The 27,345-nt window shown below is 35.1% G+C and overlaps 1 protein-coding gene across 3 annotated transcripts in view; it reads left to right on the top strand.

Moving 5' to 3' along the window:
* Nucleotides 1–26,548, top strand: part of LOC119636120 (solute carrier family 12 member 6) — a 41,734-nt gene extending 15,186 nt beyond the window's left edge. Inside the window, exons 1-22 of one of the 3 annotated variants that reach the window (XM_038031264.1) lie at nt 2,795–4,302; nt 13,337–13,537; nt 13,676–13,809; nt 14,951–15,033; nt 17,589–17,691; nt 17,754–17,859; nt 17,915–18,044; nt 18,121–18,239; nt 18,314–18,396; nt 18,477–18,612; nt 18,673–18,829; nt 18,895–19,154; nt 19,215–19,467; nt 19,687–20,049; nt 20,120–20,306; nt 20,373–20,588; nt 20,654–20,761; nt 21,257–21,304; nt 25,286–25,378; nt 25,439–25,566; nt 25,644–25,783; nt 26,387–26,548. In XM_038031264.1, the coding sequence (XP_037887192.1) occupies nt 4,221–4,302; nt 13,337–13,537; nt 13,676–13,809; nt 14,951–15,033; nt 17,589–17,691; nt 17,754–17,859; nt 17,915–18,044; nt 18,121–18,239; nt 18,314–18,396; nt 18,477–18,612; nt 18,673–18,829; nt 18,895–19,154; nt 19,215–19,467; nt 19,687–20,049; nt 20,120–20,306; nt 20,373–20,588; nt 20,654–20,761; nt 21,257–21,304; nt 25,286–25,378; nt 25,439–25,566; nt 25,644–25,783; nt 26,387–26,478 (3,222 nt within the window). In that variant the 5' untranslated portion in view covers nt 2,795–4,220 and the 3' untranslated portion in view covers nt 26,479–26,548. Of the gene's footprint in view, nt 1–2,794; nt 4,303–13,336; nt 13,538–13,675; nt 13,810–14,950; nt 15,034–17,588; nt 17,692–17,753; nt 17,860–17,914; nt 18,045–18,120; nt 18,240–18,313; nt 18,397–18,476; nt 18,613–18,672; nt 18,830–18,894; nt 19,155–19,214; nt 19,468–19,686; nt 20,050–20,119; nt 20,307–20,372; nt 20,589–20,653; nt 20,762–21,256; nt 21,305–25,285; nt 25,379–25,438; nt 25,567–25,643; nt 25,784–26,386 lie in introns of those variants that run through there. The other 2 variants (XM_038031262.1, XM_038031265.1) reach the window with 2 other exon arrangements.
* Nucleotides 26,549–27,345: the final 797 nt, after the last annotated feature.

Below are 27,345 nucleotides of genomic sequence, written 5' to 3'. Positions count from 1 at the left end.
ATTTAATTTTCTTCTCAAAAGCTTTATCATCCTTCGGTCATTTTCGCCATGTCGGCACATAAACACTTAACCTTCATCAGTCCCTTTAATTAAGGCTCCCAAAGGGAAGATCTACATGCTCCAAATATGCTGCATTTAAATTCCATGTTAAATTACTACCTAAGAACCAGTTTTCATCTTTCAATCCTAAAACTAAAATTTTCACCATTTCATGAAAACCCTTACATTGAGTCCATATAGATGGAACAATTCATTTTTACATAAGAGATGGGAACAATCCATCCTAGCTTTTCACATTAATTTAGTGCGCCGTAATACTATTACATAGCGATTTCTGTTGGCAGATTCTGTGCGGTGGTTCGCTTTATTTCACATTCGGTAGCAGCTCGTCCATAAACCAAAATATGTCGGCATATCAACTTTTGTTAAAATATCCCATAAAAATTTCGGTCGGATTATTCAAAAACAAAAAAATACATGGACGGGCATGGAAAGCCGGCCAAGAAAATAAGTCTAAGTTGATCTAGAATTCAACATATGAGTGAAAGCAGCGATGGATGAAATGATATGAAAACTTTGCAATATTGTGCCATCTTTTTGCGCGTGTTGGCAACACTGCTTCCGTGTCAACGACGCGTGTGCATAGCACAATTTATTTGCCAAGTCTTTATTTCAGTATTGCACGTTTTTGCGTTGCTCTGTTACTGCAAGCGATCGGGGAAATGTGTGATCTCTCAGGGTTCGAAAGAGTGGAGACGAAAGCAGTTGAATTGTTTGACATTTCATATCATCGTAGTATCCACGGTAATGACGCCGTATGCAAAGCACACAGTAAAGCGTTGCATATGAAGAGGAACACACCTAAGTGAATTGACAAAGACCGACGGACATTTAAAAGGATTGTGGCCGGACAGCATAAATCTATCGCAACAAAGGTAACAACACACTTCAACAGTCACTTGAGTAACACTGTTTCAACAAGAGTAGTGAGGAAGGAGCCCTGCAAAGCTAAAATTCATGAAAGGACTGCATTTGCGAAATCCTTTATAATTGAAGTCAACGCTAAGCTTGCATAGCAGTGGTGCCACGATCATAAAATCAGGATACTCGACGATTAAAAGAACGTGCTATCGTTCACATTGTTTACTACATATGTACATAATGTACAAAATAAGAAAAGCTCTAAACTTCTTTTTATACTATATACGAATACACCCCTATATAGCTGCGTGCTTTTTATTCATTTGATTATTGTCTATATATTTTGTAAATAATTTTGGGAATTTACGCATTTAAAGGCTGTCCGCTGATTAGGTCATATGCTCGCCTGTGTTAGAAATTCTATCGCACGGGAAATTTGAACCCGCGACCATAGAGTTGTTAGTCGCGATCCTTTGCGAACGTTGCTTTTTATTAGCAAAATAATGAAATAAATAAAAAAATAAAAAACTTATTCTGGATCGATCGATGTAAGGAAATTTTCTTGGTCTATTTTAAGTCCTTCACCACCTACGGCCCAGGACGACTTAAGGTGGGCCACTTTTTGATTGTGCCGCGTCACAATCGATCGAAGCCGGTCTCTCCGACCATCTGTCTATCTGTCTCGTTCTCCTGTGTTCAACTTACAGGGCGCAATTTTTTCGATATTTTAATGGAATTTGATGGATTTGATCAGGTGCTTTGGCCCAAAGACGAACGCTAGTTCGTATCGGACCATTTTTTTCGAGCACTTCCCGTATAATGCCTTAATTTGCAAATCCGAGATATGAATAACTGTAGGGTAGTGGGGAGTATTTAATGATGGGCCGTACCTCATCGCAACCTACCTCTTTACATATGCAAAATTGATGAAAAGTGAATTATTTACGATAATAAATCGTGTGCTTGGAATGGCGAAGGACTAAATATTCTTAACTGCTATTGTGTGCGCAAATGACTATACAAATGATTATTAAACTTGATGAACTCGTTGTGACAAGTTTGTCCTCACACTCTTTCGTTCACATAGATATCTATTGTAATTGTGTACATATACGTGATAGGTACGTTCAATATGTTCTGTACAAAACGAAACATAAATAGTAATTGAAAAGTTTACGTTACTTAAGTGTATCGATGTATTGATGTACATTATATACATATATTTTTATATATATATATTTATGTGTACGTACACATATATGGAAAAAAGGCAGAAAAAGTTACTGACCTACTGCTCTTTATATCGAAATAAACGTTTTTTGTATTTTTGTATTTGCATACATACATACATATTATGTATGTATATACAAAAAAATATCTTTACTTTATATATGTAGATAGATGTTAAGGGATAAAGCATCTCTGTGTCAAGAATCCAGGGATGAAAAGCATAAACTTTTCATATGTTTCAGCCGTAAATGGTCAATATTTTATGACTTACATAATTTTTGGTAAGTTTTTTTTTTTGTTTTTTTATACTTTTCAAAAGGGGAGTGGTAGTGAGCTTTTCAGTTTATGATACATTTTAGCCCTAGATTTGCTTTTGTATGTTTTTTTGCACCTTTCTTTTCTGTTTTTTTCTTTCTTTTTCTCTATTTTTTGGTTTTTTTTTTTTTTTTGAATTTTCATAAACGTACACCGTAGCAGAGAGCTTTTATGCTGCTGTGCTATTGAGATAAATGAGAAGCTTTTCAAGGATATGCTCGATAGTTGCGTTTTGCGTTGTGAAACAGAGATGCTGTTGCCTTTCGACTATTGCTGCTGCTGCTGCTGCTGCCGCTGCTGCTGGGACCATATAGCGTGTGTGTGCTCATTTGCCTGGCTTGGAACAGTGCTGAAAATGTTTAACATGCTTACAGTACGCAGGTCCTTGTTAGCAATGGACCTTCTCAATATATGCAGCACATACATTTTTGCAATTGTGAAAAATCAGTTCAATTCCGTTTGAATTTTCGTTAAGTAGCAGTAACAAGACTTGTCGTCGTTGTTTCGCTTGGCAAACCTAAGAAAAGCAAAAGGCAAAATAAAAAGAAAATTGCCTAGAGTTCGCAAAAAAAAAAAAAAAAAAAAAAAAAAAAAAAAAAAAAAAAAAAAAAACAGAAATGGCCAAGTTTTAGAACTATTTCTTAAACACATTATTAGATGGATATGACCAGCTAAGCAGCCAGTTAGGTGTCATGCCAGGTGGAAAATGAATTGAGTTGAAAGCGAATTAAAATGCTTCGCATTATATCGGGATAGCCTTAGCTGAGGGAATCTGCATGAAGGAAAATTGTATGAAAGTCGCTGCTGTGTGAGCTAAAAATCCTTTGCATTTAATAGTTAAGGAAAAGTGTTTTTCAAATTTTCCCAAATATCGCTTTTTCGGTGAAAATTGTTGTTAACTAATTACATAAGCAATTCGCATTGGTACAAAATCGTTAACAGAAAAAAAAAAAAAAAAAACTTAAAAAGCATAAACGTTTTCTCTCTCTCTCTCTCGTTTTCAATATTTAATTTAATTATTATTATTATTATTATTTTTTTTTTTTTATTGAGTTTGTTCGTTTTACTAATATAACCGATACGCACAATAATCGATTTATAAGAGACATACGTGAAGAAAAATTATTTAACTAAACAAAAGTTTTACAAAAACAACAAAAAAAAAATAAAAATTAATATATTAATAATTACAATCATAATAATGATGATGGTAATGATGTTAAGCCTTAACTTGAAACAGTTGTTGTAATAGACGAAAATGAAAATAACACAAGTCAAAGAACAAACTACTAACATAATTTTTTAACAAATACATACACAATGCTTTAAAAAAAAAAAAAAAAAAAAATTATTAAATAAAAAAAAATTTTAAAGTCTATTCTATATATGCTTAAAAAATGTCTGGATGCATATAACTAAGCTTAAAGTGTATGCGTGTGTGCGTGTGTGCTTGCTCACATCTGTGTACGCCAGAAAAAGTAATGATCTATTGCACGCTGGTCTTAGCTTCTATCGCTCTCAATAATAATAATAATAATAATAATAATAATAATAATATCAAAGGAAATTATTTGAAGAATGAAAATAAAAAAATTAATGTAAAATTATAATAAAATAGAGGAAGTAAATGAGTTAAGCTACTACTGCCTGTGTAAACGTTCGCATTGCGGGGACTCGTACTTAAGAAAGTGTTTTAAGGAATTTCAGCAGAGTTAAGCAGCAGTAGGGCACCTTTTTAAGGAAAAGAATACAAAATGACAGACAACAAATTAGGGGATGAATCCTCCTCCCAACAAATGGATTCGCATGAGATCAGCAAAGATTCTCAGTCGAGTGGTAAGTGGATGGTGAAAGCGGTGACATTGCGGTGACAGCTGCTAACCTAACATAATACACTCCTGAGACGTTGGCCTATTTTTTTCTTTTTCTTTTGCATAAAATTCCTTCTCATGTCTTAATAGCTTCGAAAACCTTTTATCATTTGTTCCTTTTGTTCATTAAATTCTTTCTCACAAGTTATGTACATAGGTATCGATAATCTTGCTTTAATGAATATTATAATGTACCCGTTATTCTTATAGGGTTGTTATTGTTGATGATGTTGTTGTTGTTGTTGTTGTTGTTGTATATTAATAATTTTACATCACAGATAACATTACGTTAAGCATACACAATGATGTCTATGCGATAATTTTGTGTATTAATAAGAAAGATGAAGAAGAAAAAGAATAAGAAGAGGAAGAGGAAGAAGAAAACATTGAAAAAAACAATAGATACACACACATATAAAGAAAATTACTTTAGTAAAGATACTTGCGAAGCAATGCAAGCAGACTTTACCCAGTTATAGATACATGCACGCGTACATAGGTATTATATGCATCTATTATAATCTTCTTAAAAGATGGGTAAACAACAACAATAATAATAATAATAATAATAACAGCAATACCAACAACAACAAAAGAAAATCTATTTCTCTTTTTTAAGATGAAAACTCATTTCTCGTTTGTGTTAATCATGATAGTAGGACGACAGAGTTAAATACTACAGTGGAAGAAGAAAACCACATACACGCGTACATAAACAAATATATTTATATTCATATATTTTTATATTCTACATATATTCGAGATATTGTAGTTATATTTTATAAAGGTGTGCGCTAGTATGTGCGTATGGATGTATGTGTGTATGCTTATATATATATATATATAGGTATTTATGACCTAGGTTGCGAATAGTGTGTCATGCTATAGTTATAACGATGTTTTAAGGCTTTTTTTTTCTTGTTTTTTAATTTTGTTTTTAATTCTATAAAAACTATGATGTTTGTATGTTGTGTGGATGTGTGTGTGTGTGTGTGTGTGTGTGTGTGTATGAAAACGAACACAAACGCATATATACGATTGAAATAAAAAATGTGTATTTGTGTGCATACAAGCTTAGAAACCTTTTATTGTTGCCATTGTAAATATATGTATTATATGTACGTTTGTAGGTATGTACGCCTTTATACTGAAAAACAAATGGCCAAAGGAATTGCTGTGTAGAAATTCCATAAGTTTGTGCATTGAAACGTATACGTTTTGTAAGTATGCGTGCATCTCCGATACGTCTGTTTAATGAGGGTGGTGGTGGTGGTGGTTGTGGTGGTAATGTGGTGGTAGTGTTGCTGCTGCTGTCGGATTCTGTACATAATATATCTTTTTACATACATTCCTGTGTATGCGAGCGCATACACATGTTTTCTGCCTTTACAGGTCACAGGCCGCGAATATTATGCGCTCGAAATGTGTTTACGATTCCTTTTAATTTAACGATGCCAATATATATATATATATATATATTTTTTGTTTTTGCTTTTTGCTCTTTTCTTTCTTATTTTTTAAAAGCTTTTCAACACAGTTTGGAATTATGTGCACATTAATAATGAGGTTAAAATAGAAACTAACAAAGATGTTATGTAGCAGACGGCAGAATTTACTTATGTACGCGCATTTATTATGTAGATACACATTGCATGAAAAAATATGTATACAGATACATACACCCCATATTTTTTTATGTAGATTAGATACGGTAATCGTTATAGAGACTGACAGCTCGCGCCGGTAGCACGCAAAATTCATCATGTCTATGAGTTAAAAGTCCTCTAAATGCCTTTCAATCACTTTCCTCCGCCAAATTGTTATTAAATATAACTGCACGGGGACTGCCTTGCTTTCCCTTAACACTACCGTGGTATTCTTCATTACTTTCGGACGTGTCAGCAGTCGTTGCAGCAGTCGTACTTTCGCTTTGGAGCTTTGGAAGCTTCCCAACTTGATTGTTAATACAACTCCGGCTCTATTCTCTTATTGACTTGCACAGTTCGACTATATGGAACAAATTCCCATGCGATTTTTTCCGCATCCTATTTTCCCTCCACTCAGGAAATCGAAGCAGTCTCTTTTTTCTTAGACCAAGCTTCTTCGAAGCTTCGTTATGTTATCCACCAGCGATATATTAGCCTTAACCTGCACTTTTGGGCAGGGAATTCTTGGAATTCTTTGATAGGCACCTTTCCCTCTATAGCGTAGTACACAGCCCGTTTAAAATTCGTTCAATTTGAGTCTGAGATAATTTGTCGCCAGAGAAGACTTGTGTATTTACTAATTTTACACACTTGCCACAGTAAATTGTTAAACCGATGATCATCACAAAATTTATTTTACAATTCAGTTTGTAGCATCGAACATTGTTGCTAAGTAAAGCCTTATTATTTGTAAGACAATTTGTTTGAGAGGACATTCAAATATGGACTGAATCTCATATAGATTTTCTACATCTTTTCCTAATTTAAAGACCATTTCAATTTTTACCAAAGTTCATCAAATATTTATCTTAATAATTGCGACTTGTGGATAGAATACAACGGAGGCTTAAATCTATTCAGGAAATCTGTATACCTATCTCAAGTCGCTCTTGGTGCATACATCCTCATCGACTGAATATCCTCATACCCACATGCTATGTGGGGTACAACAAAAGCATATACGAAGAGATGTACAAGCGAATATAAAATCGCACTGCAATCAAGAATACAAATAAATCCATCTCAGGCGGCTTTTATGTAGAGGCGTTCCAGTAAGAGCCCTTGCAAAAAACCACCATTCAAAAGCAGACTTTCTATCCTGTAAACTTACTGTAAAGTGGAAAAAGCAATTTGCATTCTTTGCTGCCAAGAACATTGCGCTTGAATAGCAGACACTTTACCATGAGAATAAATAAAGTGCAAGAGATTTTGACTTTTAGTTTAAGTTTGAGTAAAGACAAAAAAAAACGCATTCAGTGAAAAACGTCTCAAAGCTATGAAAATTCCTTCGACATGGAAATCGTAACAAAAAAAATATGTATTCTCATGGCAAAGTGTATCTATTTATATAGTCATAGCTGCACGTACAACTTCGCAATAGGCGGGCGAAAAAATTCGTGGCGTTATCATCACGGAACTCAAATACAATTTTCCTAAATTTTCAAAGAACTTTACAAGATTCACTCTAAACGATAAACTTTTGCCCTTTTGCTGGTAACACAAGTAAGTCATCGCCGTAGACATTCGGGGATTTCCGGAAGAAAAATTGCGGCAACTGAATTTCATAGGCTGCATTTGAAAGTAAATTTTATATCATTAAGATGCAGAGACCGAAAAGACGTGATAGCCATCGGTACGCTAAACACACCAACACTTTTCAAACCAATTCTTTCAAATTTTTAACCGTTTTATTTAATATATGTACGGTGGGACATTGTTGTGAAGCACGACAACCTCGCTACTGTTAATGAATTCTGGACGCTTTAACTCATGTTGAATTAGATCGTGACGTCCGATGGTTTTCCAATCCTAATGATTCTGACTGAGGTCATTAGATTACATCTCGCAAATCCGAGTTTTATTTTCGCTCGTACAGGTTCATTCAATCATCTTGGACCAAAATCTTTCTCTCGGATAACCCATATCCCACCCATCATTGTCAGTCTCTTCAAAAATGCGTGGACTTCGTTTGGTTTCGATAGTTGATCGCTGGCGACAATCAGGTTCATTAAATTTTTCCTTCTCTTTACAATATTTGAGTTCCATTTCATAGCCAGCCTTATGTGACGTCCTATTTCAAAACTATTGTTTAGTCAATGTAAATGAAGGGGTGTTTCGACTTTCGACTAATCTATTATGAGTCGTAGCCTCGACGACACTCCATTCACGTGCTGATAACTTTTATTAAGCATTTTCTTCGCAGGCGCCACTAAGTTTCGTACAAGCCTGTGAAGCGTTATCGTGGCAGAGCTTTTAAAACGGGATTACACTCACACTAACGAAACAATGTCGTAAAAGTCCGTCCGCCCTGTCTACAAGGGCTTAAGAAAAACCTACGTTTTACTATACCGAACAATTGAACGTTATTTTCTGGATCATTCAATCTTGTCTGTGTCCGTCCGTGTAGTGTCCCCATATATTGTTATGCTCATTTACAATCGCAATTTTGGGACATAGTTTAACGAAATTTAGGATCGGACTACTTTTCCAACAGTCGTACAAAACAAATCTGCAATTCTCTAACATATCGATATATCACAGATTTTGGATTAAATTTGGATTAAATGTGGCAATTTCTTGAACCCATATAACTTTTCCTACGAAAATCAAGGTTTTATATAGCGAAAGCGTCAAATTTCCAACCGTTAATGATAAAAAGTTGACCATAATAATAATTTGACACAAAAATCAACTATTGACACAATTTCGGACCAAGTAGGTCATATAAAAGTTTGTTGGGAAATCTAGATATACCAACTTAAATTTTTACTTTCTACTTGTTGTTGCATTAATCCCATCAAAATAGTTTCCAAATTCTGGAATATTTTTGTAAAAAATTTTCTCATTCAGTTCTAGAATAAATTTCACCCTTCGGGCTTTTACTTTTCATTAAAAAAGATTGTCCTCGCGATATTAGTTTTAGCAAAGAACACTCCTTTATGCCGTCAAAGTTCGATTGTTAGTATTTTAGGAAGATAATAAAGCCATATTTATAATATATTTAGACTGTGTCGGTTCTCATATAAGAGCTCCGCTAAAAGTATGCCGTTACATGACAGCAAACTGTAATCTTTAACGTTTCATTCCGAAAATAAGTTAAGAAAAATGAAAGCGTTAATGAACAGCGTTGCCGGACTATGAGTATTTTTTTGTATTTTCAAGCCTTTTATGTAAAATAGACGGCGCTTTCCTTATCGCTGTTTATTTCTCGCAAGCGGGTCTAAACAATTCCTCGCTTACTTAATACTTTGCCAAGAAATTAAATGGTTCGCTGGTACAACTCGAAACTCACGTGTGCTACTTACGTGCACCGTCCCCCATTTTCCGCACTCAACTACTCCTCTATCGTTGTTCTTTGCCGACTTTCTTGTCATCCCGCATTACCGTCTCTTCACATTATGCTTGCATGTTTTTTATAGGCATTGTTTCTTTTGAACTTTTGCGGCCGCAGAATGCGGCAAAAACATTTCAACACCATTTTGGCATACCGTCAACAATGTTGTATGATCTTAAAACTTAAAAAGGTTTTTGTAATTTTTGCTTAAAAGCAGAAAACACGCTTCGCACGATTGCGCAAGAAAACTTTCTTTCGTAAGCTAAGAAATAAAAACGTAAGAACGTATCGTAAGCATTTTACATAGAATCCTTCGCTCTGGGTTGACCTGATGAAAATTGTAAAAAAGTTTCGTTGTTAGCCACAGAACTCCTTAAGCATGATGCAGAGATAAACTAGGATATAAATAAGAGTTTTTCCCTTGTTGCGGACATATTTGAAACTTGACCGTTTCCGCGAGGACACTCTTTAATTAGAAACATCTATAAAAAGTTTCTCGTTCCTTTGTTTGCGTTAATATACCGACAATGCATAATAACCTTATAAAGATGCGCAATTACACGATCTGTATCGAGTTGAGAACGAGTTATATCTACAGAGCGTAACATTAGATGCCTATAACACGATTATATTCAATTCAACTAATAGTTCAGTTCAATCATTTAGTGAAATGTACTGATTCCCTTTTAGAATGTCCGGCTTATAAAAGTTAGTGACTTACATGCCGGGTGAAAAAGTTGAAATTAAATCTACGAAAAACTAAGCGCCTAAGTTAATGACTCTTTCATAAAGCCAGATATTTCACGTACAATCAATTTAACACAAAGCAAGACTTCCAAGACGAATTAACCCTGAGTACTGCAGAATAATCTTAATGGCATAAGTTAAGCATCAACTATTTTATGCACAGTAAAGGCTCTTTACTCGCGGGGTATACCTTCCATAAATATGCCGTGAATACAGAAACCGTGAATACGGAATGGTAATTTATATGGGATTGTAGGGGATACGTTCCTAGGTCACAAAATAAAAAAAATCAATTTAATTGAAGTTTTTGAAAATTTCGATTAATTATCTTAAGGCCTAGGCAATGGTTGAAGGAATTCTGTAATTTTCCCTTGCTTGACAGTTTTTAAAAGCTCCTTCAATTCAGACTGAGACGCAGTAGTCGCATTAGCAATTCGCCTCTCAAAAATAGGACTTCGTTCCATAGACGGGTCAATGTTCATAAAGAAATCGCGTAGCTCATGTGCCATTCTGATACCTTCACTAGGTTTTTTCAAATTAAATGTGACGTTTCCAGTGCTTGTTGAAGGCTCTTCTTCAATGGGCTGTGAATTTAACATTTCCTCCAAGTCGGTCTGAGATCAAATCTTCATCTTGCGATTCAAGCAATTCCTGAATGTCACTTGATTCTATCTGTTCGAACCCATCTCGTCCTATTCCATTCGCGATTTCGGCTATGTTTTGCTATAACAAATTTCTTCCTGCGTTCCCTAACATTCATATCAGGATTACATTCCATATTGTCCAACATGATTTCGAAGGTTCGTCCAATGTAATAGACCTTAAAGGCCTGGATTAATCCATTTATAGCCGCGAATATAGGAATTGAGTCGCATTTTTTTAATCCGCGAATGAAGGACGTGCGAATAAAGAGCTTTTACTTTATTCATTTGAATCGGTTATTGAGACTAGGTAATGATAATCATTAATTGTTACGGAAGAGATCAAACAGGTCCTAATCATTTCCATAGCAACACAGCGAGAAGGGCAATTCTTTGAAATCCTTGAAGAAGTGTTAAATTCATGCTTGCCGAGTAAGACCAGTAGCATAGTGTCCTCTTGGATAAGTCCATGCGGTGGTAATGTCTTGCTAGTATCCCATTCCAATTCGAACAGAGCAAACCGGAGAAATTGTTTTTGGATTGCTTCAGTCATATTATAACACACGACGTAGTCGTGACAACTGGGAGATGAAATAATCAACGCATATGCAAGTGGAGGATACATCAAAGCGGTGTAGAGACGTTTCGTTACTTAACGGCTGTCAAAACTTTTGGTCCGTCCTGTAACGAAACCAAATGCACGTCTGTCTATCTTTACATACAACTGAGCTTATAAGCAGTCTAAAGATGAGTTTATCATCAGAGATTACACCAAGATTGTCAAACGACGAAATCTAGTCCAAAGACCCGCCATATAAACTATAGTTGAAAGTGATGGCGTACACTCTACTGAAAAAAATAAATTTTCATTTTTTCGAATCAGATTTAAGGAGACGCAAGCTTTCGAAGTTGTGTGAAAAATAAGAAAACTTAACATCGCCTGCATACGTTAGAAGACCCGAATGTTGAATTATATTAAAGAGATTATTTATGAATAGGTAAACCAAAAGCGGAATCGGATTTGTAGATCATGACTAACTTTATCAAAAGCTCCTCTGAGGGCGGAACGATGACCAGGCCGATATAATTAAATCAATTCAGAAATGTGTTCCCGAATGCGTTTTCTTTGAATATCCTAAGACAAGACTTCGGTAAAAAATACGTTCACCTTATGGCAAATCTGGGATATTTCATATCCACCATCGGAAAGAGGATAATTTGTGAAAAAATTAAAATTTTGTGCTCCTTGAACACCCCTATCGGATATCCAATAAATCAAATGAATTCATAGGCTGGACAGAATTCTTAGTTCATATGGATGGTGTGTCCTTAAATTTGCAGTAATTATGCCAATTAGTTATTGATGCATATACATTCACTCCAGATTAATGATTAACCAAAACTCCGTTTAACTCACTGCAATCAAAAAATTCGAATTCCTGACCTACTTGATCTACATGCCTACGTAAAATTGCCTACAGGTGTCACAAGTTAGAGTCTTGGAAACATTTTTCGTAAGAATTATCGCGGATGGTTCATTCAGATAGAAATGAACATAGAATGCCTAAAATTCATCCCAAGCTGATTATGCCAGCCATCCAAAGATAGGGGCATATTCATTTTGTCAAGACATTTGCATCTTCGAGAAGAAAGCTTCGGAGGCCCCATTAAATACACATATTACAGTGTCATATTTGGAATCCACATAGGCCTGTCCGTCTGTTCGTCTGTGTACCTAATCGTCTACTCATCTTTGTAATATCTTTGGTGAACATTCTTCGAATAAAAATTAACATCTCAGGTTCAAAAAGTGCGTAAACGCACTAAAAGTTCTAGCAGCTAGATTGGAAATGGAAATGGGCCAAATCGGTCAAGGAATGTGGCTACAGTGCAATATAAACCAAAAACAATTATGTTTCTTTCATATTTAGAATTTAGAGAATTTAAGACATATTTTGGGTTTGGAAAAAAGTTAAGCGTACTGCAGAAGCACATAGAGAAACATATTCCCTGTATGGAACTAATGCACTTGACAAAATTGGTTTGCGAAATTTCGTTCTGGAAATTTTTGCGTGTCCTGGTAGTCCAAATATCATTCATGACGATCAGCTAAACGTTATTATTAAGACCGATCAACGCATAACGATTCTTGAGATCGAGAAGAAAAATTAATTCATCCAAAACAAACGAATGCATTCCTTATATAAGAAAAAAATTATTTTATTTCTCAGGGGAAGACCGGAACATATTTCCGGACTACCTAATATATTGATAGTTAGGTACAATATGTGTTTATTCTCAATATTAAGCCGTTAATACTCTTTCATAGAAATATATATATATATATATGTATGCGTGATTGTATGATTGGTGTTATCATTTGAAAACTTCCCTCGCTTATTAGTCGACATGCCGTGTGTTTGAAAAAGCCGCGATCATAAACCACTTAATTGACAATATTTTTTGACAATGAATAAAAAAAAAATATATATTGCACTTTAATGCTATGTTTTATTTATTTGATTTATGTTGTTGTTGTTTTTTTTTCCAATTTTTTTTTTTTTTTTTAAGAAAAATGTGATGGTCAGACAGTAGATGAAAACAACGAAAAACAACAACCAAATATTGAAGCAAATTTATATTTATACGATGATGAATTGGACACAAGGCCGCATATATCGACATTTATATCATCACTTGCCAATTATGAAAATACCATACCAGCCGCTACGGATCCAGACGCTAAAGCACCTGCGCCTTCGGCGCGCATGGGTAAGCGTAGCATATATATTGCAATAAATAAATGCGATTTTCTTTGGCTACCCGACATGCTTTTCTTTTATTTTACCAATTTTCGCTGACCGAGTGTGGTTTTGCGCTTCGCTTTTACCGCTATTATGTAACTTACAGGTACACTGATTGGTTGTTATTTACCCTGTATTCAAAACATATTCGGTGTTATTCTTTTCATCCGTTTAACATGGGTTGTTGGTACGGCCGGAGCTGTTTGTGGCTTTCTGATTGTCCTGACCTGCTGTTGTGTGGTAATTATCCTTCATCATAACCGGCATCATCGCGTGCATTATATGTGCATACATATTAAGATATACGTATGCAGCATATATACAAGCAATAATAATATTTGTAATACTTTGTGCATTTGTATAAACAATGTTACTGATGAACTAATATTGAAATACGTACTAAGCGAATCCGCGCATCTGCTCTATGATATATGTGAATATATAATTGCATATGCATGCATGTGTGGATAGTTTTTGCTATCAATCAATTTTGGTTAGAATTGATTTGATTTTTTAATCCTCTTTGATAAACACGTACACAGTTGCACAGGCAGTCATGGTCACATAAATAGCACACGCTACAAAAAATAAAAATGCGCTTTACGGCATCCGACAATTTGACGCGTCTTTCATTGTCAAGATTTAGCAGAAGGAAGTCGATATTTTTAGAAAGTACAATACGGCAAATGTACATGTCTACTCGTTTTTTCTGCGACACGCCCACTTTTGTTACTTCAATACTAATGTGGCATTGTTTATCCGAAAACACGTCAATTTGACGGGTAACTTGTGTGAAATGCACCAGTTACAAAAATCGTCCTTCATCGACTAACAATGCAAGGCTAAAAAATGGGTTCAATTTCTTCATAGTCAGGTCGACAAAGCAAAAGAAACAGCAACAAACTCGGACAAATATCGACAATCGCCTATAACTTTGAACCCTTTGTATGCATTTCTGAAAAAGTGCTACCGAGATATTCTCAACATATGCGATTCATTGCTACTATCGATAAGCTTCGTGCTGCGTCTTTTCCTTTTCCGATATAGAACATCAGGCTCTCCGGTGACATCTTCCGAATTTTGCTCCTCCTGACAAAGCGTATGCTATGTATAAGTTCATGGCTGTATTAGTTAATATATATAAACATATATACATACATACATGCATGCATAAATAATGTATTGCATATATATGTGCATACAAGTAAAAGATCGTAACTTAGCAAAATGTATTCATAAGCAAAATAAACAAAAATTCATTTATGCGGTTCGGCTTAGTTCGTAATTACATTTTTTGAAAAGGCATCCTAATGAAAATATGTAAAGCTTTTTTTATATATAGATATACATATATACATATACATATGTTTTTCAATATTAGACAATGCTAACGGCGATTTCAATGTCTGCTATAGCAACGAACGGTGTGGTGCCAGCGGGTGGCAGTTACTTTATGATATCAAGGTAAATAAGAAAAGAAGTATCACAGTACAGAGGCGGTTTTAAGGATATAACGCGCCCATATAGATTCCATTCCTTTGGGCCTCAGTTCTCATAGAATGCAAGTTCCTCATATGTGGCGAAATTATCCCGTCTCTGGAGTATAACTACGTGCAGGGTTAACAAAATCTTTTGATACCTATCACCCTTCCTTTTATGTCTCTTCTAATCTCTTTGATCGCAAAGATATTACTAAAGCTGACGAATAAATGAACAATATCTAAACTACATTGCATTTTTGGATGGACTCAATAAAAAGACTATGAAGAGTGGTAAAAAATGTCTGTTTGCAGTCTGGTATTCTGAGACTTACGTGATTTCCACAGACTTTTTTAGAATCCGAGAGTTTGGCTAAGAGCTGCGATGTACATATATATTTATCCTTGTGTACTGTAAACCGATGGAGAAAAGGTTGGATAGCACGCCAGGACCAATCCAAATGCAAGAAAAGTTTTTTGTCGCCCGTTGTATAGTCCAGGGATTTATGGGCTCGAACTTTTAGAAACGGAAGCTGCGCTGCCCTGAATAATAGCTGCTTGAAGAATATCGCTTCTCTGTTAAGACTGTTTGGGAACGGCCTTTCGCGTAATCTCGTGCTGACTGTGCTTAGCCCAGAGGCGAAAATCGTTGAATACTTAGGCATTAAATGAGTCCCATCTTATCCAAGGAAAAAGAAACGGCCTGTAGCCACAGAAAGGTTCCGGGCCTCTCAAAGTCTTTCGGGCTCCCCCGTTGACTAGACACTCTGTCCTTCCATTGCTTTCGATGCCTCAGTGTCCGGATATCTAAGATAGGTGCACCTCATTGCGCTTCCCTAGCTTATCAGGATTTGAAGGCACTCCAACATCACCTTAAAGATTATTAGAGGGCATTTTAGGGCCTTTTGAATAATTTGACTGTTGAAGTGAATGCAGATTAGTTTTCTCCTGCCCTGCCTTTTTAAGTATTCCGAGGCACATGCAGAGATTGCATAAATGTATATTGGAAGTGTTGACAGAGTATGTGCCGGTGATACGACCGTTTAGAACCTCGAGCCCCATACGCCTGCCCCAGTCTCGCTGTTTTCCAGCTTTGAAGAATTGGATTCAGTGATATGTGCACCCCGTCCACATTCCGCCACTCTGCATCGGTAGGACGGCATAGGCCTTGCCGTATAGCGGTCCGATATTTTGATGTATGAAAAAAAAACTTTCATACAAGAGTTGACGCAACTATCCCATTGCAAAAAAGGACTTCAATTGGCGAACTTCAAAATATCCCCGAAGTTCTCTAAAAAGTTAATTAATAAGAGCTTCGATAATCAATCAATAATTATCAAACATCCAGAGACGCGCACACAAGTTTCTTCGTTAAGCTAACGTTAAACTTCCTTCTGTGCAGGCGAATAATCTACTTTGGGGAATAAAAAAACGGCAGAACAATGTAAAGGAGGATAGTCCTAGCTCATCCAAAAACACAGTGATGCGCATAGTAATTACAAATGTTTGTCTTTTACTCACGGCAAGGCCGACTGCTAGATATTCTACACCATTTCGCCTTATGCAGTCATTCATTCATATTCGTGACAATACAGCACAAATTATCCATTATTTTTATGTAAAGGCCCATTTTCCATATTAAAGAAATCCCAAAATGTCGGCCGACGTGGTCCGAATTTAGCAAACTAGGTTAGAGAGACTTGGACATTATAGCTATAGACAATGTTGCCTTCCATGAGATCTCCTATATGTGATCCAGAAACAGTCCTACGTGATCCAAATTCGCTAAGATTAATTTTCACGTCACATTATTATTGTGCACGCATTTCGGTAAAGAAGTATTGAAATTTAGACCTTTTTAACATATAAAGATTCAGTTTCCGTAGGAACAGTTATATGGCAAGCGATCCAAGGAATTGCTCCATCCGATCCAAAGTTTTCGCACCAATTTAGAATATAATATTACTTAGCAGTTTTTTGTCGCGAAATTCTGAAAGTTGCACTACTTTGCGAAAAAGCAGTCCAATCAGAACCATTTTCAATGACGTTCACCCTTGGGTCAAAACATGTCAGTTTATCCACTTGTATGTAAACTTAGATGGACAGACGTAAGACGGACAAGAGGGATGTACGGACAGCCAAGCTGCAGAGTATAGAAATGCAATGAGTCTTTCCACTAAGAACTCCATGACAACGGAAAGATTAGCACACATCTGATGAGAGACTTTGTCAGCTGAACTGTAGCCGAAGCTTAATATAAATGAAATCTAAATGTAAATCCTGTTCTAAATCCTGGGCGATTGGTATCAAAGGTTTCATTGCACGTTTGAATTTATAATCCAAGAAATTGTTCTATTGAATGCTCTTTCACAAGAAACTTTTTATTTACATTTAAATATTTTTGCTAAATTCTTCTTCATATTTCTTATTTTTTGTTTTTGTTAAATTTATGAAAAAGAGGGAAAAAAGCTAAGAACTGAACGAAATATTTTATAAAAAGAGAAATATTTAAAATAAAGTTTTTGATAAAATAAATTAAAGATCTCTTGGGCCTGAGTTTGGCGGAGCTGTTGGTATGTTGTTCTACACGGGTACAACATTAGCGGCTGCTATGTACGTCGTGGGCGCGGTTGAAATTGTTTTGGTATTTAAAGCGAGAAAGTGTAAAGAGGAAGACTATCGCAAAATAACTTTTAATCATTTTAGACGTATATGGCACCGTGGGCTTCAATATTTGGCGATTTTACCAAAGATGCTGAAGTGATGTATAACAATTTCAGAGTATACGGTACCGTATTGCTACTATTCATGGGTGGGTGTTGTCAATTAATCATTTAAGCACATACTACATCGATTTGTATTTCTAGGTCTAATTGTCTTCCTGGGAGTACGATTTGTTAACAAATTTGCTGCCGTGGCCTTGGCCTGTGTTATATTTTCTATTATAGCCGTTTACGTTGGCATCTTCGATAATATTAATGGCAATGAAAAGCTATAGTAAGTCTTCCAGTCTTCTTAATTGATAGACAATCTTGTCGAATATCTTTCTAACTACTTATCGTTATCTATGTAGCATGTGTGTTCTCGGCAATAGATTACTTAAAGATATACCCATCGACAATTGCACTAAAGATGATACATTTCTTTATAACATATTCTGTCCCAATGATAATTGTGATGATTATTATAAGAGTAAGTCGAGAGAATGCACTAACGGTTCTGAAAATTTAGATCGTTGACGCGCAAATTTCTTTCTTTCTTTATAGATAACAACGTTAGTACCGTGAAAGGTATTAAAGGCCTTTCTAGTGGTGTTTTTTATGAAAATATTTTGCCATCATTTTTGGAGGTAACTTTTCTCTATCACTTCCATATGACTATTGATGATAATTGTTTGACTCTTTCCTTCTGTTTTTTTTTTTTTTACAGAAAGGACAATTTATATCTTATGGCGATAGTTCAGTCGATATTGATAACATGGCCCCATCTACTTACAATCAAGTTATAAACGATATCACGACTTCATTTACTTTGCTCATCGGTATCTTCTTTCCCTCAGTAACCGGTCCGTTAACTAAAAATTCAATAAATACATGAATGTTTTGAAAAAATTTTACCGTTACAGGTATTATGGCCGGGTCGAATAGATCGGGAGATTTGGCGGATGCTCAAAAAAGTATACCTATCGGCACAATTTGCGCTATTCTAACCACTAGCACAGTCTATCTGTCCTGTGTGCTATTATTCGCTGGCACAGTCGATAATCTGCTGTTAAGAGACAAGTACAGTTCCATTATTTTACCTAAACTAAATTTACTTGTAATTGTGAAATCTTATAATTTTTCAGATTTGGTCAATCAATTGGCGGTAAACTGGTGGTAGCTAACATTGCTTGGCCGAATCAATGGGTTATATTAATTGGTTCTTTTCTCTCAACGCTGGGTGCAGGCTTGCAAAGTTTAACTGGAGCACCGCGTTTGCTTCAAGCCATTGCACGCGATGAAATTATCCCATTTTTAGCTCCATTTTCAGTATCTTCTAAGCGAGGAGAACCGACTCGAGCTCTCTTGCTAACGCTGGTCATATGTCAGTGCGGCATACTGCTGGGTAAGTCAAGGCCTTGCTAAACAAACACAAATTATGTTAAGGATTATGTTATGTTTATAGGTAATGTGGATCTTTTGGCTCCTTTGCTTTCCATGTTTTTCCTAATGTGTTATGGTTTTGTGAACTTGGCGTGCGCCGTTCAAACACTGCTTAGAACACCCAACTGGAGGCCACGCTTTAAATTTTATCACTGGTCTCTGTCTCTCATCGGCTTAACATTGTGCATATCTGTGATGTTTATGACCTCTTGGTATTTTGCCTTAATCGCAATGGGCATGGCTGTAGTAATTTATAAATACATTGAGTACAGAGGGTAAGTGCAATGGTTTACACTCAAAACGAAGCCTTACACTCTATTGTTCACTAATATCAATTTTAAATCGACCTAGACATGTCCCTCTGTCCGCATGTGCAAATGTCATTTCTCGACCGTAAAGATAAATAAAAGATAAACCAACGCAACCCCCTCCCCACCCCCCACCCTCCTGCCGTGCCGCCAAATATAAATTTATTACTTGTTCTTTTTCTACAGAGCCGAAAAAGAATGGGGCGACGGTATACGTGGTATGGCTTTAACGGCCGCTAGATACGCTCTACTACGTTTAGAAGAAGGTCCACCGCATACCAAAAATTGGCGTCCACAAATTCTGGTCCTGTCGAAATTAAACGATAACTTTATGCCAAAATATCGTAAAATTTTTGCCTTTGCTACGCAACTTAAAGCCGGCAAAGGTTTAACAATTTGCGTCTCAGTTATACAGGGAGATCACACAAAGATCGGCGGCCGGGCTGTTGAAGCCAAGCAAGCTTTGCGGAAGTTAATGGACGATGAAAAGGTTAAAGGATTTTGCGACGTGTTGGTGGCTCATGAGATTGGCGAGGGTCTAAGTTCAGTGTAAGTTTTTATAAAATCGCAAATTGCTCTTAAATGAAATGAAAATGATATTCCATCGCCATATTACTAGTATACAAACAATTGGCTTGGGCGGCATGAAACCCAATACTGTAATTGTGGGCTGGCCCTACAGTTGGCGACAAGATGGGAAGGCTACTTGGAAAATCTTTATACAAACTGTACGCACTGTAGCTGCATGTCATATGGCCCTATTGGTGCCGAAAGGCATTAACTTCTTCCCTGAATCCAGTCATAAGGTAGTTAGTCAGTCATCCGTCTTTCTTTTCGTTCATCTAATTCGATTAACGTGAGATACTCTATAGATTGGTGGCAATATCGATATCTGGTGGATTGTACACGACGGCGGTCTTTTAATGCTTCTGCCTTTCCTATTGAAGCAACATCGTACTTGGAGAAATTGTAAGTTGCGCATATTTACGGTCGCTCAAATGGAGGACAATTCAATACAAATGAAAAAAGATTTGAAAACATTCCTCTATCACCTTCGCATTGAAGCAGAAGTTGAAGTAGTGGAAATGGTTAGCACTTAAATAATTAAAGTTTAATTGTAATTTATAAATTCCTCCATTTTCCTACTATTCAGATGAACAGTGATATATCGGCTTACACTTATGAACGGACACTAATGATGGAGCAAAGAAATCAAATGTTACGTGAATTAAGATTAAATCGCAAGGAGAACTCTAAAGTTGTAAGTATTTATTTTTATTTAATTAAAAAAAAAAAAAAAGAGAATCATTTATGTCATCATATCCTATTCGCTCGTTCCTTTAGCCATAAGGTCTTTGATGAAAAGGAATCGGAAGTGACACGAAAATTGTCCACATTCATGGTCATAAACATACACTCGTTCATATATGTGCTCTTACGTATAATTTCATTCTCGTCTCATATTTGTTCTTTTTCCCGCCTTAACAACATTAACTTTATCGATGGTGCATCAAACTGCAAACAACCTCACAAATATCATTATTATCATCATCAGTGTTTTGTTTTCATTTTTTCTAATTTTTTCTTTTTTTTATTGAGTGCGGTCACATATAAACAATGACTCTTATGTATATTTGTTTGTATTAATCTTGTATCTCTATATATATATATAAAAAAAAAATAATAATAAAAAAATAATAATAATAATAATAATAACACAACAACAACAACAATGACCAACAACAATGTGTTACAGAATATAGTGGACTTGAAGCCAGTCACTGGGGAGGATAAGATGCCTTTGGTAAAAAATAAACAAACTCTCTCTCTCTCCCTCTCTCTTTCTCTCTATTTCTTTCTCTCTACTTCTACATTTTAACTATAACTACTACCACTACTACTACTACTACCACCATACCACTACTACTACTACTACCACTACTACTCTCCTACTATTACTTATATCAACTAAATGTGTGCAATGCATTGCAGTGTCTTCTTCCTTACAAGTTGTTCTTATGTTCAAAAGTTATTTCGTTTTCCTTATGTTTCTTTCCTATGTGTTTGGTTGATTTAGTTTGGTTGATTGAGTACATGAGTCTATCTAATGCACAAAATACATGCCTGAACTTACGTGTGTGCGTGTGTATGTTTTTTTTTTTGTATTTTGCTCTTGGAATTCTTCTTTAGTTGCAAAAAAAAAAAAAAAAATACAACAACAGAGTGCATATCCTTATGATTTCCTCATCTCTCTAGACTCGCTTACTAGCCTTCCTTTCTCTCACTCTCACTCTCACTCACTCTCTCCCGTTCTCTCAACATATTTATATATCATCGCGCGTTTTATAAATTTGTTCTCTTCTCATGATATCAATTGAGCTTTTAAAGTAAGAAAAAATTTCCCAACCAACCACTACAACCATACACATCAAGAACATCATTGCACATCATTTAAGCAAAAAAAAAAAGAAACAACAATTAAAACATTTTCATCAGCAAATATTTCATCTTCATAAACTTCAATGCATACATGACTATCTATAATTATCTGCATACATTCTTGTGCATAATGCTGATTCTTCTTTTTTTGTAGTATATGCGATTAAAGATCATAACGTTTCATTTATTATATAAAAATAACAATCATCAGACCTTTCCCTACTAAAATATTTTTTATAAATTGATCGACATGTATTAGAAACATGACCAAATGTACTTATATAAGAAGCGTCGGAATTCTCCTCGTCAGAGATGTATAGCTTTTTATCGTTTTTCGCTTTTTTGTACTCGTGGAAGTTGAGAAGATAAAAAGGTACGAGAATGAAAGCGAAAAAGTGAAGTAAAATTTAGCGACAAAGAAAAACAACAAGCAACACAAGTGAAAACACTATATATATGGCTCACCATTAAATACCCTGAAACACTTCATTCAATACAGTTATTTATGTAACGACTTCTCAAAATAAGGCTTCATATTTGGAGTGATCAAAGAGATGGCGCGACCCGAATCACTTTCAATAACGTAATGTACCAAATTGTATCAAATTACCTCAAAACTTGCGACATTCTGGCTACGGCATACATCCGTACAAACTTAATACAGCCTTGTACCGGAACTGGTGTAGGGTGCGAAGATATAAATTGACATCAGGACATCTTCCTTATCTTTCCTTTCGAATCATTTAAGCTTGGCGGTTTTAAAATATGTTGACCTTAACCCGAGCGCATCATTGCTGTAAAATACACAGTACACAGCGATACATTGCATCCGTTACGGATTATTCCATCAAACGATGGAAATGAGTTGATCCGCTGAATCAAATCAGCACAATCCACTTAAAGATAGAAAAAAATGATAGATTTTAATAAATTAATCACTTTTAAACGTTTACAAGCGAGGCGAATAAATAGGAGCTCTTTCGAAGATGGGGTAGAATTCCAAGAGCTTATGGTTTAATTACCAAAAGGAACATCTTCAAAAACTTCACTTATATAGAATCATCAATCTCGTATACGATGTACATCTTACGATATAAGATGTATATCTTACTATATGTTATATGTATCAAGCGAATGATGCTGGTGACAGATCGTAAAAATTTCGATTTAATCGTAATGCGATTTCTGGTTTTCATTTTTCTTAAGTGGACCTTACAACTATTTCACAGTACTGAGGTTCGCTTTAAGTTCAAAATTTAGTAAATAGTCTAGCACGACCCGCAACGTATTCTTTAAGAAATTGATCTTCCCCTTTGATTTAAGAGATTGATTATTTTATTATCTTGTTAGAGTCTTACAATTGAGAACGCCGACAAAGACTTTCGTTGATCAATTCGGTAGTCTTCAGTCCTGGATTAATGGTCAGTTGAGGTTAATGATACACTGGCTATTATTTAATATATATCCGACCGATTTTCATAACGCAATCTCACTGTCGTGACATATAATGTTTTGTTATTTGTGGATAGCGGCAAGATTCCGTTCACTACTGGTGAACAAGATGTAGGATGTATTGGATTATCGAAAATCGATTACTCTTTATAAAAAATATTAACATGGATGACTAACAATTAATTTGCGATGTGAGCTGGCGTAAAACTCAGTCTATAACCTATAACCTTTCGTTTACTTAATCGGTTCTTCGCTTCATCTGCATGACTTAGGTGAAAGACATGCCATTCGGGTGGCAGACTACGTCATCGCTTTAATATTTAGAGACGTTGGGTAAGATCGTTTAGCGGAATTGCTTCAACCTCTTTGCTAATCATTCCAATTTTTTTTAAATTTACTTTATTCATTTAATTTGCATCGAGCCATGCAAATAACGGCCAATTGTGGCTTGATTCCGCTCTCTTAGAAGAATCTCGAATGATGCCATTTTCTCCAATCTAAATAAAATGAAGATTTGATCTAAAAGCACTGGCCATTATATTCACTTCGTGATAGTGCTTTTCAGAATTTAGTCCGATGTTTGAAGTCATCATTCCACAATCGTGTCTACTTTTGAATTTTTAATAAACCATAGGCGATGTCTTCGAGAAATGCTTAAACTCCCCTCTGTTAACAGACCAGCACACTGCAAACAAGTAAATCTGGCAAATTTAACTCTCGTCTACTTACTACTCAAGTTTTATCAGATTGGAAGTGCATACGGAGAATTCAATCGCATTTAATTGAAAGCGGAAATATTGCGTATGTAATAAATAAAACATTTTCTTTATATGGCAAAAAGCAAGTAAAGACACTCTAGTGGTCCACGGGCTTGCATTAAATACCTTATATTACCCCACGGTTATCTTCAAAATAAGGCTTTATATGAGAAGTGCCCGTAGAAGTGGTGCGAACTGAACCATTTTCAACACAGTCTGTCCTTGAGCCAAAACAAATCTTTATACCGAATTTCATCAAAATATCTACAAAATTGCGGCCTTTACACAGATCTGATCGGACCGACATACGGACAGACCATCCTAATCGATTTAAAAAGTGATGCTTAATCGATCGGTATGATAAAGGATAGGTCTATTTCAAGTCTTTCTGAAATTTAATATACCCTTGTACGACACATGGCGTAGGGTATAAAAAAGCAAAAGGAGTACGAAAGCACAATTTGCTGCCAATTTAAGTGACAAAAATTAACTAAGCTCTTAATGCTGTGACTCCGCTCGTTAAGTAGGTTAATACTGTGTAACGTTTCGTCAATGGATTTAGAAGCTCTAATGGTTGCCTTGTAACCTTTTGTATTCATCATCATATGTATTTTAAAGCAGAGAAACTTTTCTTTTCGTTAGCATCGCATGTGGTTCGAATATTGTTTCGTTAGCAAAGATTATTCCAAATAGTTTCAAATAAGTTTCAAAGAAATAAAAATTACACTCATATGCTCATATTATTAACAATAAATAAATCGTTGAGTTGTGTCTTGTTTAAGCGCACACAGCACACATTATCTTATTTTTATATTAAAATTAATTTCCTTTAAATGTTTAAAAAATTGAAAAAAATTTCTTTGTTAGTTTTGTCAATCATTAAAGAGAAAGTGCGTGTGTTTGTGAATTGAAATAATGTTTAGTTGCCCATCATCTACTTATATTTATGGCTGTTGTTTATTTAGTTTATAAAAAAATTCTTTATATTAATTGTTTACTCTTTAAATAGCTTATGTTAAAATTTGTTTTTTTTTTTTTTTTTTTTTTTTTTTTTATTTTCCTCTTAAATAATTTATCAATTTTTTTTACTGATTTACATTATTTTATTTCATTTTTTTCCCCGAAATATATTATAGGTACAAACAATTATCGATCATCATCATGAAAGTATGAAAACCTCATCCAAAGTGCGTTTCGCTGATCCCACAGTTGAAGAAAAACACGAAAATGTTAGTCATTCAAAAAAAACAAAAAAAAAAAACTTTTAAATTTATTAACTCAATTTTTAGGAATCAAAAGATGAGGAAAACAGTACTAATAAGGCTTATGAAGCCGCCAGCAATGGCAGCGATAATAGACAAAGTAAAGACGATAACGATGACAACGGTGATAATCAAAATTATGTAGAGAAGAAACCGTAAGTGATGAGAAAAAAAGAAACAACTTGTAACCGTTACATGTGTGTTTGTTTGTCTTATTGCATTAATATTTCAGTGACGAAATGAATGTGCGTCGAATGCATACGGCTGTTAAACTAAATGAAGTTATTGTAAATAAATCACAAGATGCCCAATTGGTTATTATGAACTTACCAGGTCCACCCAAGGAGATTAATCCAGCACGTGATAACAATTGTATGAGTGTTTTACAATTACATCCAACTCTTTTCTCACACGGTAGAAGTGTTCTTTATACTTTTTCCAAAAAAGGCATGCAAAAAAAGGAATAATGAAATCCATATTACATTCATTTTTATGAAAATTTAGTCCATAAGAAAGTCCAATATATATAAAAGTTAAAAATGAAATTAAGAATAAAAATCAATTTTCCAACTACTCATCGCTACCCGATAACGAGCATGCACGTCCGTCAGTAGATAGATGCCAGGTATGTCTAGTACAACTGTCGCGTTTGATTCAAATAAAAAATATCGTTCGTGATTAACGGCCAAGCAGCACTAGAGTAAGCCTGGGTATAAACCGACTTGACTTCTTATCACCGTATTCCAACAATTGTGCTTTCATTCCATATACATAAGTTGTTGTGAGATAGTTTCAAAATCAGAATTAAAAAAAATTTCTGCCTTTTTTTTTTTTTGGATTCGTGCTAAAACAAAATGTTCGCTTATTCGCCATTATTGGTGAACCGTGTAAAAGAAGAGTTGCGTGTACTAATGATTGCCTTCGTTTCGCAACTTAACTGTTTCCCTTTTTCTTTTGATTTTTTGCTTTTAATAGATATGGAATTCTTGGAAGTACTTACAGAGGGTCTCGAACGTGTTCTTATGGTGAGAGGCGGTGGCCGTGAAGTAATAACCATTTACTCTTAAACATTAATAGCAACAAACAACAACAACAACCGAACAAAAAACCAAAAAAAAAAAAAACCCCAAGCAAAAGTATAACAACAATTTTGTAATATTTGAAACTTTAGGCAACTTTTTGAATCAATTAATATTCGAGTAGTAATTTTTAGGTATTAAAAATAATATAATAATAAAAATGATAACGTAACAAGAACGATATAATAATAAAACAGGAACGCAATTAAACTATTTTAACTTAATTTTATGTAAAAAAAAAAAACCCAATGAAAATGAAAAATAATAATGAAACGGAAAAATGTTATAGTGAAATAAAGTAAATTTAGGAAAATAAAATTTTAAATGTTTTGTTTTCACAAATAAATTCAAAGTCAAGTGGAATTTTCAATAACGTCGATAGCCCTTTAGGGTTTTAAGTGATTTAAGACTTTAATCTCAGAATTTATTTCTCCGGCTAAATTATTAATAATAGCAATAGGTAAGTACTATTATTAGATCTTGTGATCGCCATACCTAATCTCGAACGTACACGTTTGATCCTTAGAACAGGCTTTTTAGTGTAACTTATTCAAAGTGTGATATATCATCACCATTCTCTTGCCCAGAAGAAGGTTTAAATTCATTTGTCTCAATGCAGCAATAATTATGAACACTTCCGCGGTTTACACAAACAATTCAGTGATTTTTATACCTACCACCCCAAGGATGGAGGCAAGAAGATGTTTCAGACGCCCTATGAACTATATTTATTCCTGATCAGGGTGAAATTTTGAGTCGATTAAGCCATGTCTGTCCATCTGTGTGGGGATCGGTGCGACCATCCTTGTCGCAAAAATGAAGTTATTGACTTCAAATTTGGCAGTTCTTGGAAGT

Source organism: Glossina fuscipes, unplaced genomic scaffold, assembly GCF_014805625.2.
Source record: "Glossina fuscipes isolate IAEA_lab_2018 unplaced genomic scaffold, Yale_Gfus_2 28, whole genome shotgun sequence".
Classification (NCBI taxonomy): Eukaryota; Metazoa; Arthropoda; class Insecta; order Diptera; family Glossinidae; genus Glossina; species Glossina fuscipes.
Note: the sequence above shows the minus strand (reverse complement) of the source record. Positions and strands in the feature narration are given on the sequence as shown.